Genomic DNA, 11,770 nt, shown 5'->3' with positions numbered 1-11,770 from the left:
GGGGGCGGTTTTGGGGGCTCGTGGGCACAGCCCCCCCTCGGGAAGCCTTTGAAATCCCAGCCGGCGGGCCCCCCGCCCCGAGGGGGCGGGCAGGACGCGGCCCCGGGGGTATAAAGGCGGCGGAGGAGCGCAGGGAGCCGCTGCTCGGGGCCACCGCGGGCACGGGAGGGCACGGCGGGCACCAGGATGCGCGGGCTGGTGGCGCTGCTGGCGGCGCTGAGCTGCGCGGCCCCGGCGGGGCGGGCGGCGGCTCCCGGGGGCGGCCTCAGCTCCAACGCCATCAAGGGACCCCCCCCCGGGGGGGGCCGAGGCCAGCGCCGCCCCCGCACCCCCCTTCGACGGCAGCAACAAGGCACCGCCGGCCGCCACTCGGCAGGTAGGAACGGGCATGGAGCGGGGGGGACACCGGGAATGGAGGGGGGACATCGGGATGGATGGGGAACATACACTGGGGATGCAGGGAGGGGACACCGGGATGGATGTGGGACACACAGAGAGGGTGGAACGGGAGGACACTGAGGACGGATGGGGGACACACAGCGAGGGTGGAGAGAGGGGACACCGGGATGGATGGGGGACACACACTGGGGATACAGAAAGGGGACACCGGGATGGATGTGGGACACACAGAGAGGGTGGAACGGGAGGACACTGAGGACGGATGTGGGACACACAGCGAGGGTGGAGAGAAAGGCCACCGGGGTTGGATGTGGGACACACACCGGGAGGGATGTGGGACACACAGAGGGTGGAGAGAGGGAACACTGGGGAGGGGTGTGGGACACACACCAGGAGGGATGTGGGACACACACCGAGGGTAGAGGGACCGCATCGGGGGTGGAGTTGAGGGATACATTTGGGACGGAGAGGAGGGACACACACACACTTGAGGTGTGGGGAGACACCGGGGATGGAGGGGACACCAGGGCCAGGGGATGGAGGGAGGGGGTACCCATAGGGGATGGAGGAAAGGGGACACGCACCGGGGATGGAGGGGACACCGAGGACGGGGGAAGACACATCGGGAATAGAGAGGGGGACATCGGTGATGGAGGGGAAGGACACACCGGGGATAGAAGAGCGGGACACAGCAGAGGTGGATGGAGGGGACCCACAGGGGATGGTGGGACACACACACACACACACACCGGGGAAGGAGGCAGGGGGACACTTCGGGAATGGAGGGGACACCAGGGACAGGGAAGGCGCGCCGGGGTGGAGGCAGGGGAGGGGACACATCGGAGATGGATGGAGGGGGTGCACCGGGGATGGAGCAGGGACACAGCGGGGATTGAGTAGGGGGAACACCTTGGGGATGGAGGAGACTCACCGGGATGGAGCAGGGACATACCGGGGATGAATTGGGGTGGGACACCTCGGGGATGGAGGAGACCAGGGGATGAAGCGGGGACACACTGGGGATGGAGGAGGGGACACGCCCCGGGGATGGGAGTGTCGGCCTCGCTGACCCCCCTCCGCCTCCTCTGTGCCCCCCCAGCCTTTCCCGTGCGCCGAGGACGAGGACTGCGGCCCCGAGGAGTTCTGCGGGGGGGCGGCCCGCGGCGGGGGAGCCCCGCTGTGCCTCTCCTGCCGGAGGCGCCGCAAGCGCTGCCTGCGCGATGCCATGTGCTGCCCCGGCATGACCTGCAGCAACGGTGAGCGCCGGGGGCTGCGGGCTGGGGGCACTCTCGAGGTGGCCACGGGAGGGGGGTGGGAGGGGGGCGGGATCCCACCCGTGGCTGACAGCCGCCCCACTGCCCCCCGCAGGTCTCTGCACCCCCCCGGAGCCTCCCCAAGGAGCCGCCGAGCTGGAGGAGCCCGGCACTGAGGCTCTGCCCCGACGGACACCCGCTCCCGCCTGGATCCCCACGGCCAAAGGTAAGGGGGGCCGTGCTGCTGGGACCCCAAGGCCTCTGGGAGGTGCCCACCCTGCTCTGCTGTCCCCCGTGGGATCAGTCCGGGATATCCACCCTTCCCCTCTGTTCCCTGTGGGATCAGTCCAGGATGCCCACCCTGCTCTGCTGTCCCTTGTGGGATCAGTCTGGGATGCCCATCCTGTCTTTCTGACCCCCACGGGATCAGTCTGGGATGCCCACCCCGCTCTGGTGCCCCCTGTGGGATTGTTCCAGGATGCCCACCCTGCCCCACTGTCGTTTCCTCAGTGTCCACTATAGGGGTGGCTTGAGTTGCCCACTCTGCCTTGCTGTCCCTCGTGGGATCAGCCTGAGATGCCCATCCTGCCCTTCTGTCCACTATGGGCTCAGTCCAGGATGCCCTCTCTGCCTCAGTGTCCCCGGTGGAATCATTCTGGGATGCCCACTCTGCCCTGCTGTCCCCTTGGGATCACTCTGGGATGCCCACCGTGAACCTCTCTCCCCCATGCCGGGGATGCCCACTCTGCCTCAGTGTCCCCTGTGGGATCAGTTCAGGATACCCACCCTTGGGATCAGTCCGGGACACTCCTCCTGCCCCGCTGCCCTCCTTGGAGGAGCCCAGGCTGCCCACCCCACCCCGTGAGCGATCCCCACCCCTCCCCGCCGTCCCTGTCCCTTGTCCCCCCGCTGACCCCCCTGTCCCCCGCAGGCGAGGAGGGCGACCTGTGCCTGCGCTCGTCGGACTGCGCGGCCGGGCTGTGCTGCGCCCGCCACTTCTGGTCCAAGATGTGCAAGCCGGTGCTGCGGGAGGGGCAGGTGTGTACCCGGCACCGGCGGAAAGGCTCCCACGGGCTGGAGATCTTCCAGCGCTGCCACTGCGCCGAGGGCCTGGCGTGCCGCCTGCAGCGGGAGCTCGGCCCCGGGGACGCGTCCCGCCTGCACACCTGCCAGCGGCACTGAGACGGACACACGGACGGACACACGGACACCGGCACGCGGCCCGGCCCCGCCGGGACAGACTCCGGCCCCGCCGGAGGGAAGGTTGTTTCTCAAGGGAACTACTTTAAAGCGACTTTTCTTGCAGTACGTTACTGTGTTGTGAATACTGAGCTGGCACTTAATGCTGTACATAACGCCGGGACCGGGCGGTTTTTTTTCCCCCCTCCCCGAGGGCGCTGCCCCGCGCTCTCCGAGGGACCGGGACTTTGTACACACTGGGTTTTTAATCCCGGCTCAAAGGGAATGCCACCGTCTGTTTGCGAGCCAATAAATTCCTCTTTCAAACCAGCCTGAGCTGCCTCTGCGTCCCTGCCCCGCGTGTGGAGCCCTCCTGTGCCACGGGAGGGGGGGAAATGCCCGTTTTGGGGGCATTTCGGATGGGGGGGTGAGGGGGCCCATCAGAGCACCCCGTGGGAAAGGCTGGTTGGCGTCACTATTGAACCAGCTGCTTTTTAGGCATTATTTAGGCCACCAGAGCAAGGATGGGCACTGTGGCCAGGGGTCTAGGGAGGGCAGGTGTCAGCAAAACCCCCTCCTGCCCGATTTTGGAGAAGGGAGTGAAGGATCAGCAGAGGGGCTGTGCTGGACCCATCACTGCTCCGTCAGAGCAGTCTCTGCTCCATGCACAATAAAGGCTTATTTTTCCTTCACTTTGCAGCGTGTTCCTGTGGGGTTTCTCCCTGTTGGGCTGGCTTGGAGGGAGGGAAAGGTGCAAACACACATTTTTTTCCCCACCCCCTTTAACTCCTGACATTGCCCACCCACTCCGAGTGGTCGTAGGTGTGTGTGGAGTGTGGGGTTGGTGCCTATGCCTGCCTGGCAGGCTGCCCTCAGCCTCCCTGCAGCCTGGGGAAGGGGGTTGGGATGCAAACCCATGGTGGAGCCTTCCCTCTACAACCCAAAAGTGCTTTGCACCCCAAATCCAGCTGCCAAGCAGCACATCCCTGCGTGGCTCCGAGGGCATCGTGTCCCATTCGTAGGGGAGCATCCCACGACTTTTAAATGCTCCCTGCTCCTGGGTGTTTGGTGCTGCCTGTTTAGGGAGCTGGAGGAGATGGGGTTACAGGATAACCACCCAGCTGCAGCTCTGGCAGGAGCCTGAGAACACCAGCTGGTGCTAAACCGAGTCCAGAAAATGGAAGGGAGGGAGAACACGGCCCCAGGTAGAAGGAAATGTTCAAGGGATCGTGCCCAGCTTCCCTCCAGCTCAGGGACTGGCTTGGAAGAGCCAGAGCTGCCCCAAACCAGCTGATGTAAAACACTGATGGTCCTTAAACCACCTGAAAGGACCATTCAAGCCTCATCACCCCAGGGCTGTGTCTGGAGCAGCAGTTGGGTTGAAGCCACCCCCTGAAAGAGTTTGTGACTCAGAGGCTCGAGTTTCGTGCTTTCATCTTTGTGCAAGGCTTCAAAAATTAAAAATACCCATTTTAAAGTGCTTCTAAAACACGTACTTTTAAACCACATTATTTAAAAAAATTAATTCTTGCATAGCACACACGATGATATGGTTATTTTATTATCATAATAATGATCACGCCCAGTAACAGTCAGTGACAGTGAGGTGGTGAAGGTACCTGGCTATGAGTAAAAGCATCAGGAATTATTCAGGTGGATTCAGATCTGGGTGTCAGACCCCTTTCAGCCCCACAGTGGCCTTGTGGTGATGCCCAGCACTCTTCAGCACTTCAGACACCTTAATAAAGTGATTATTTCAGTCCAAAAGACCTTGGGTACCATTTCTTGTCACTGTTAGTGCCGTGTTCTCCATTCTCTTGCCAAGTTAACCAGAAATGCTTCTTATGCCTTGACATTCTTCACTTTTCCAGCCTGGAAAATTTTTAAAAACCCCCACATTTTTTGGTAGCCATTCTTAGGCAAGAGGAGCCCAAGTCAGCACTGAGGGGCCTCTGAAGCCCTGGATGCCTCTGTCTCCTGTGGCTCATGCCCAGCAGGATGGATCCTAACACAGATATCTCCAGAATAATTAGTTTCATGGCCAGATTTCACAAAAACATTGGGTTTGTGGGGTTTTCTTACCACATCTGCATTCAGGATCTCTCCCTGTTTCTGCACCATTTGAACTTCCAGGGTTTGTTCTCTATGTAAAGCACCAATAAATTGGATTTAAGCAGTATTCCTCAGGAAAAAAAATCATGAGAGTCTGATCCCATGTCTGTTGAGATTTAACAAGACCAGTTCTTTAGGAGGGAGATTTTCAGCCTGCCCGTGGCTCTGTGCATCCTTCAGCCCCCAGATCCTCAACCCACGTTAGGTTTTCATCATCCTGGGAAGTCAAAATACTCATTTAGTGCCAAGAGCAGCTCAGAAACGTGGATAAACAGCCCCTGAGCCCTGTAAATGTGGTCACAGGCAGCAAAAGCTCTCTGTGCCCCCAGTACAGGGCAAAGGCAGCTGGAAGATGGGTGGGAAGCAGGGTTTCCCCAAGGGATATACAGGCAGCATCACCAGGGTCCCTCCTGGATCCGTCTCCACACTCCGGATTTTCAGAACCACAGTTAAGCAAAACCAACCCAACAGCAACAAATCCCTATGGGAAGTAGAACACGTGAGATTTGGGAAAAAAATGGAATGTGGGAAGCCTTTAAGTTTGGACTGGTTGGTGTGTCCAGATCTGGATCTCCTGCTCTGATCCGAAGGGAGAAGAGCTGGAGAAACACAGTCCTGTTTTCCTTTGGCACAGGACGCACAAAACAGTGACACCTGTTGGAAAAGGCATCTCAGGATGCACTTCCCCCACCATTCTCCTCTCTGATGAAATTATTCCCTTCAAAAAAGACAGGAAACCTTTCCCTCTTGTTCCAAGCAAAGAGGACAGTCCCTGAAAGAAGCAGGTTTGGGTGGATGAGGAGCTTTAGCACCTCTTCTTTACTCCCTGTTCCTGCTTATAACAGGGCTGGACTCCCTCAAACAAATGGAAGAGATGCCAAAAAGCTCCACAAAGTTAAATATTGTTATTTATAGTAATAATAGTAAATTAGTAATAGTAAATAGTAATAATAATAAAAACTGAAGAGCAGCCTCCCATAACAGCTGGCTGCTGGCAGCACAGCTTTCCAGCTTCCAGCAGATACAGGGACACCTCCCACTAGCCCAGGATGCTCCAAGCCCCGTCCAACCTGGCCTTGGACACTTCCAGGGATCCAGGGGCAGAAACAGCTTCTCTTGGCAACTTGTGCCAGGGCCTCCCCACCCTTCCAGGGAGGAATTCCTTCCCAGTATCCAATCTATCCCTGCCAGCTGCCAGGTCGTAGCTATTCCCCCTTGTCCTGTCTCTCCAAAGTCCTTCTCCAACTCTGCAGTGGTTTTCCTTTGGGTGATTTTTCTGCACTGGGGATGCGGATTCCAGGCAGATGTATCCCCAGAAAGCCCCTCCCTGCTGCACCTGGGGACATAAAGGAATTAATCTTCCAAGGGAAGAAGTGGGGAGGATGGGACACAGAGCAGGTTCTTGCTGCCATTTGTGGTGAAATGACTTTTTTAGGGAAGCAAATCCCATTTTCTTCTCATTTTCTCCCTAAGTTCTTTCAGAAATCAGTTTCACCCCAGGCTGTTGCACAAGAAATACCCCTTTTGTTTTTAAATAACTCTTCGAAGCAGATGCTCACGGTCCCCTTGCTTCCACTGATCTTCACATCATTTAAAAACTAGACTCCAATGCCCCTAAAACCACTCGTCTGAGGAACAAACCCTCTCCACAGTCACACAGCGCAAGAAAGGGTTACAAAAATCCTCGAATTCGCTCACTGGCATCAAGGCAAGAAAAGCTCCCGGGTTTTTTTATCCTCCCCTCTCCCGACAGAGCAGAAACCCGCCCATTTTGGCTCAGAAGGATGAAAGCCCCGAGCAGAGGGAGCAGGTGAAAACCTCTGTGGCCGTAACACAACGCTGAAAGCTTTGGGGCGGTTTTGGGGTTTGTTTTCTCCTCTGTTTGGGGCTGGGTTTCTCTGGGGGGGAGTTCCCCCACCTGCCCAAGCTGCTCTTTGTCCCAAGCCTTTCAGCTGGGGCTCGGCCGAGCAAACCTTGATCTCACTCGGGGTGGGAAGTGGAGCATCCAGGTGGTCCCGCTCCTCGGCACCCCTCGCAGAGCAGGAAAGGTGTGGGTTCCTGCACTCCCTCAAACAAATACACCTCATCCCCGCTAATCCAAAGGGATGTTTATTGGCCTTTTTTTCCTTTTCTCTCTCTCAAACAGGTTTTTTTTTTTTTTTTCCCTCCCCCAGTGCCTGACTTGTGCCCCTAATTAACACCTTAAGAGGGGGGTGAGGATAACCGAGATACTTAAGGAGGGCACTTCTGGGCAGAGCTTCTAATCTACCTCTCAGGGAGGGAGGGGACCCATTAGCAGGTGATTTAAGGGAGTAATAAGTCCATCAATATGTAAATGGCCACGGCCCGATGAAAGGCTTGGCTGGGGCACAGCTGGGCCACAAGGGCACGTCGAGCCTCCCCCCTCCGGGAATCTGGCAGGGACTGTCCCCCAAATCCCGGGGCCGAGCGGGACGGTGAGGGAAGGGACGCAGCTGCAGGGGGATGGATGGATGGATGGATGGATGGATTTTGTGGGGTGGGCAAAGAGTGAGCGCGAGTTTTGGGTGAGAAAGTGGCGCTTTGCCAGCCTAGAAGTGGTTAAAGGAATCCGCAAGGAGGTGAAGGAAGGTGACCCGGGAGCCGCGGCAAAGAGGTGAAGCTGCTGCTTCTGCTGCTGCTGGAGAAAACAAAGGTTTTCCCCTCCTTTGAAATAACTGTGGAGTAAGACATGGGAACAAATGGTTGTTGCTTGTGGTGGAAGGAGAGGATGATCTACAAGGATGGGTGCTGGGATTGGGCTTTGCAGCTTTACTCGCCTTTTATTTTGATTTTTAATATTAATTCTGTAGGTGGTAAATCTGGGGGAAAAAAACACCATAGAATCACTAAGGTTGAAATAAAAACCGTCTAAGAACATTGAATCCAACCAAAATCCCAATAACCAACCAAGAAAACATTGCAGGACAAATGTGGTGACACCAAGTGAAGCACGGAACTGTGGAAAATGTAGGGTGAGGTAGAAGTACATTCCCAGGAAAAGTTTGGCTGCTCCAAGCAGGCAAAGAGACGACTAGGGGAGGGTGGGAGATGTCTGTAAAGCTGAGGAGGGGACCGAGGGGTTATTTTTGTTTAGTACAACGCAAAAGAGAGAGATGGACTGTTCAGCTTAAAAACAAACCCAAGCTGTGTGGCCACAAAACGAAAACTCAGGTTTGAAAGGATCGAGTGACCTGGGGACAAAGCACATCCATGGAAAAGGGAGATTTGGATGCAACTACTGGTTGAGGGAATCTCTAAATGCTGATTATGGGCAGTAGGAAGGGTGGTACTCGAAGTGTTTTAATAGTGGATTTTATTTATTTAATTAATTATATTCTTAATTATTTATTTATTTGTTTAGTTATTACTTTGGGGTTGTTTTTCTTGGATATTAGCTCCTGAAGGCCCTGCTGTTGCCACTTTGAGATGATCCAGGGCTGCTTTCAGACCCACAGGGAAGCTTTAATCCACCTCCACTTATTTATTTTTTTATGATTTGACACCAAACCCTCCTCTGAAACACCTCATTGGTTCAAGAGGCTGATTTTGACAAGAGCAGGTGATTCGTCTGGTGGGAAGTGTCCCTGCCTGTGGCAGGGGGTTGGAATGAGATGATCTCTAAGGTCCCTTTCAACCCAAGCCATGGGTTCTGTGCTGTGCAGCCCGAGCTCTGGAGTCCATGATATAAGGCCAAAGGGTGGAAGAACGTGTTTCAAGACTGGATTACTTGCTCTCCCTTTTTTTTGTTTTGTTTTAATTAGTGCTGAGATCCAAGTCACAACAAATGAAAGTATTTCTATCCAGTTTTGATTTTGCACCTTAATCCTCTGTTTTCCATGGATATACAGGAGCATTTGTAGCTTTATAGCCAGGCTTGTGGCCCTTCAAAATGCCGACTTCATGACTTGGTGAGAAGCTGGACAATCCTGGAAGTCAGGTAGGATCTGTACTTCACAGGGAGGGGGTGGATTCTCCATCCCTGGAGGTGTTTAAGGTGAGACTGGATGAGGCATCAGTGCCATGGGCTGGGAACCACGGCAGGGTTGGATCAAGGGTTGGACCTGATAATCTCAGAGGTCCTTTCCTGTTGATTCTATGGTTGTATGATTGTATATCAGAATAACTGAATTCACACAAGTAACAGCAAATCAAAGCCACAATGACTTTTATTTCATTTATTTTCCCCTGCACGTTCCAGGAGCATCTCTCCATTGGTGTGCAGCAGAAGGAGCACAGGGTATCAAAGCTCCTGCCACAACCTGTGCTTTGGAAGTGTGCAGAACCTCTCTGGGCAGGTTTTTTGCACCCACTGCCAAGCTGGGGTCACCTCCTCGGGAAGGAGCAGGCTGTGGGTTGGGAGGTGGAGATGTGAAATGCTGATGGAGCTGATTCCCACCACAAATGCCTGCCAGGGGTCCCTGCCCTGCTCCTCCCTGTGTCTCTGAGCAGGTCTGTGCTGGTGTGAGGTTGTCCAGGCTGCCCATCCTCCCCGGGATGTGCTGATCCCTCTGTGCTGGCCCAGACCTCTCACGGTAGCGGGGCTCTGGCCCCAGCCAGGGGGAAAGGCTGACCATAAATGATCATCCAAGAAATGCAACCTCTCTTGGCTGCAGCCCAGGCTGTGTAGGGGGATGAGTGATGGCCACGAGAGCGGTGAGCCCAGATCTTTTCCCCTATTTGGAGCCTTGCTCCCTGCACACCACAATTCGTGGGATGCACTGGGAGAGGAGGAAAGGGAAGAGCCTGGAGCTGTTTTCAGCCGGTCCTTTATTCCACTCCCATCCACAGGAACCACTTAAGCTCATGGGCTCTTGAGTTTTCAGCCTAAACCACAAATCCTTCACACAGAAATCAGCTTCTACGTGTAATTTTCAGGGTTTTTTTTAGGACTGTCAGGGTTTGGGGATGTACACTGCTTTTATTCAGGACAAATTTCTTCACTGGAAGGGTTGTGAGGCATTGGAAGGGGCTGGATGGTGGAGTCCCCATCCCTAGAGGTGTCCCAGGAAGGCCTGGCCGTGGCACTCAGTGCTCTGGGCTGGGGAACAAGGTGGGCATCGGGCACAGGGGGGACTCTGTGACCTTGGAGGGCTTTTCCAACCTCAATGATTTTAATGCTCTTTGCTGAGGGAACAGCCCAACCTCTCTGTCCCCAGTCTGGTGGGCACCAACACCTTCATTCACAGGCAATGCTCCTTCTCAAACTCAACATTGCTCCAAAGCATTTATGTGACTTTTAGAGAAGTTTTGTTCGTGCAGGATGTCTTGGCTTCCTTTTGTCAAGACAAGGCACTGTTATGAGCAATATTGAAGTATTTCGTCCCATCATGTGTTGGGGAGAACTTCCAGCTCCTCCTTGGCAAGGAGTCCCTTTGGAGACAGACGGGGGCTCAGGACAACATGAAACCTGTCCATGCACCAGGATCTACTCCCAGCAGGGTGATAAAGGGCTAATCCATCATTTCCATCAGAAAGCTCCCTGGTAGGAGCTGCTGTCAGCCTTGTCTGACCAACCAGAAAGCAGCAGAAATGCAAATGGGAAGCCCTTGTCCCTCAAATTTTGATGGGTTTCAATCCCTGTCGTAGGATTTGATGTTCTCTCAGACACCCAGAAGCTGGGACAGCACAAGTCCAGTGGTGCCACCACACTGGGAGGAGGCACTGGCAGGGAGAGTGTGATGGGCTCCTGAAGAAGGTTATATTTTGAAACCACTGTGATCAGCAGGGAGGGGAAAACCCTTTCCTCAGTTCATGTCACGTGCATTGGAAACTTCACTTCTATTTATTTTGGTTTAGAGAGCACGTTCTCAAAAAATCCCATTTAATTGTTGGCCAGAGCACTGTGTTGGGAAAAGAGGCTTCCAGCTTCCATCTGACCCACAGAGCTCATTGGGATCCCTTTCAAAGCCCATCAAGGTTGTTTTGGGTTGGTTTGTCTTGGGGTTTTTGTGGAACAAGGAACAAGGAACTGGGAACAAGGAACCATCAAAGCCCACAGTCAGAATCATGGAATGATTTGCCTTGGAAGGGACCTCAAATCCCATCTCATCCCACCCCCTGCCATGGCCAGGGACACCTCCCACTAGCCCAGGTTGCTCCAAGCCCCGTCCAGCCTGGCCTTGGACACTTCCAGGGATCCAGGGGCAGCCACAGCTTCTCTGGGCAACCTGTGCCAGGGCCTCCCCACCCTCACAGGGAAGGATTTCTGGTAAGAATTCTTATTATCCAGCACAATACCCTGCTGCTGCCTCTGTGGATTTATTTATGCCGTGTGGAAATGCCCGTTGGGTTTGTGGTACCATGGCATTTTAAAATGTCACAACAGCAACGAGCTGGAGAGAAGAATATCAATTTTCTCTCCTGAAGTTCTTCAAGGTTTCACTGTTCTTTAAAAGTTTACTTCCCAGTGGGATATGCTGTTGTTTGCTGCTCTGTAGGCTGCTGTTTGACCTTCTGTTTTTATACAGTAACTGTCAGCAAAGGAGTGGCAAAGCCCCTGCTTGTGGAAGCTGCTCAGTGCCTGGTTTCATGCTGTTGAGCAACCCCAGGCATTAACTGCAGCCCTCCCGTCTGGGTTTTTGCCTTGATCTGCTGCTTACAGCTCATCTCTCCACACTGCTGAACTCCCTGGGTTTGGGAAAAGGCCAGGTTCTGTCCCAGGAAGCTTCTGATGGTGCACAGGGTCCTGTTCGTGTGTCACGGAGTCACGGAATGTGCTGAGCTGAAGGGACCCACCGGGATCTTCCAGTCCAACTCCTGGCCCTGTTGTGACCATCCCCAAGAGTCACACTCTGTGCCCCAGAGGA

The 11,770-nt window shown here is 54.8% G+C and overlaps 1 protein-coding gene across 1 annotated transcript; it reads left to right on the top strand.

Annotated features, from left to right (window-relative positions):
• Positions 1-186: 186 nt before the first annotated feature.
• Positions 187-2,834, top strand: DKK1 (dickkopf WNT signaling pathway inhibitor 1). Its single transcript, XM_027665666.1, is given in 5 exon segments — positions 187-297; positions 299-376; positions 1,499-1,655; positions 1,768-1,878; positions 2,584-2,834. Coding segments are annotated over 5 exon segments (708 nt in total).
• The last annotated feature ends 8,936 nt before the right edge of the window (positions 2,835-11,770 follow it).

The sequence above is a fragment of the Corapipo altera genome, unplaced genomic scaffold, assembly GCF_003945725.1.
Source record: "Corapipo altera isolate COAL_440 unplaced genomic scaffold, ASM394572v1 161, whole genome shotgun sequence".
Lineage (NCBI taxonomy): Eukaryota > Metazoa > Chordata > Aves > Passeriformes > Pipridae > Corapipo > Corapipo altera.
The sequence above is the reverse complement of the archived record's forward strand: the minus strand, read 5'-3'. Positions and strand labels throughout refer to the sequence as shown.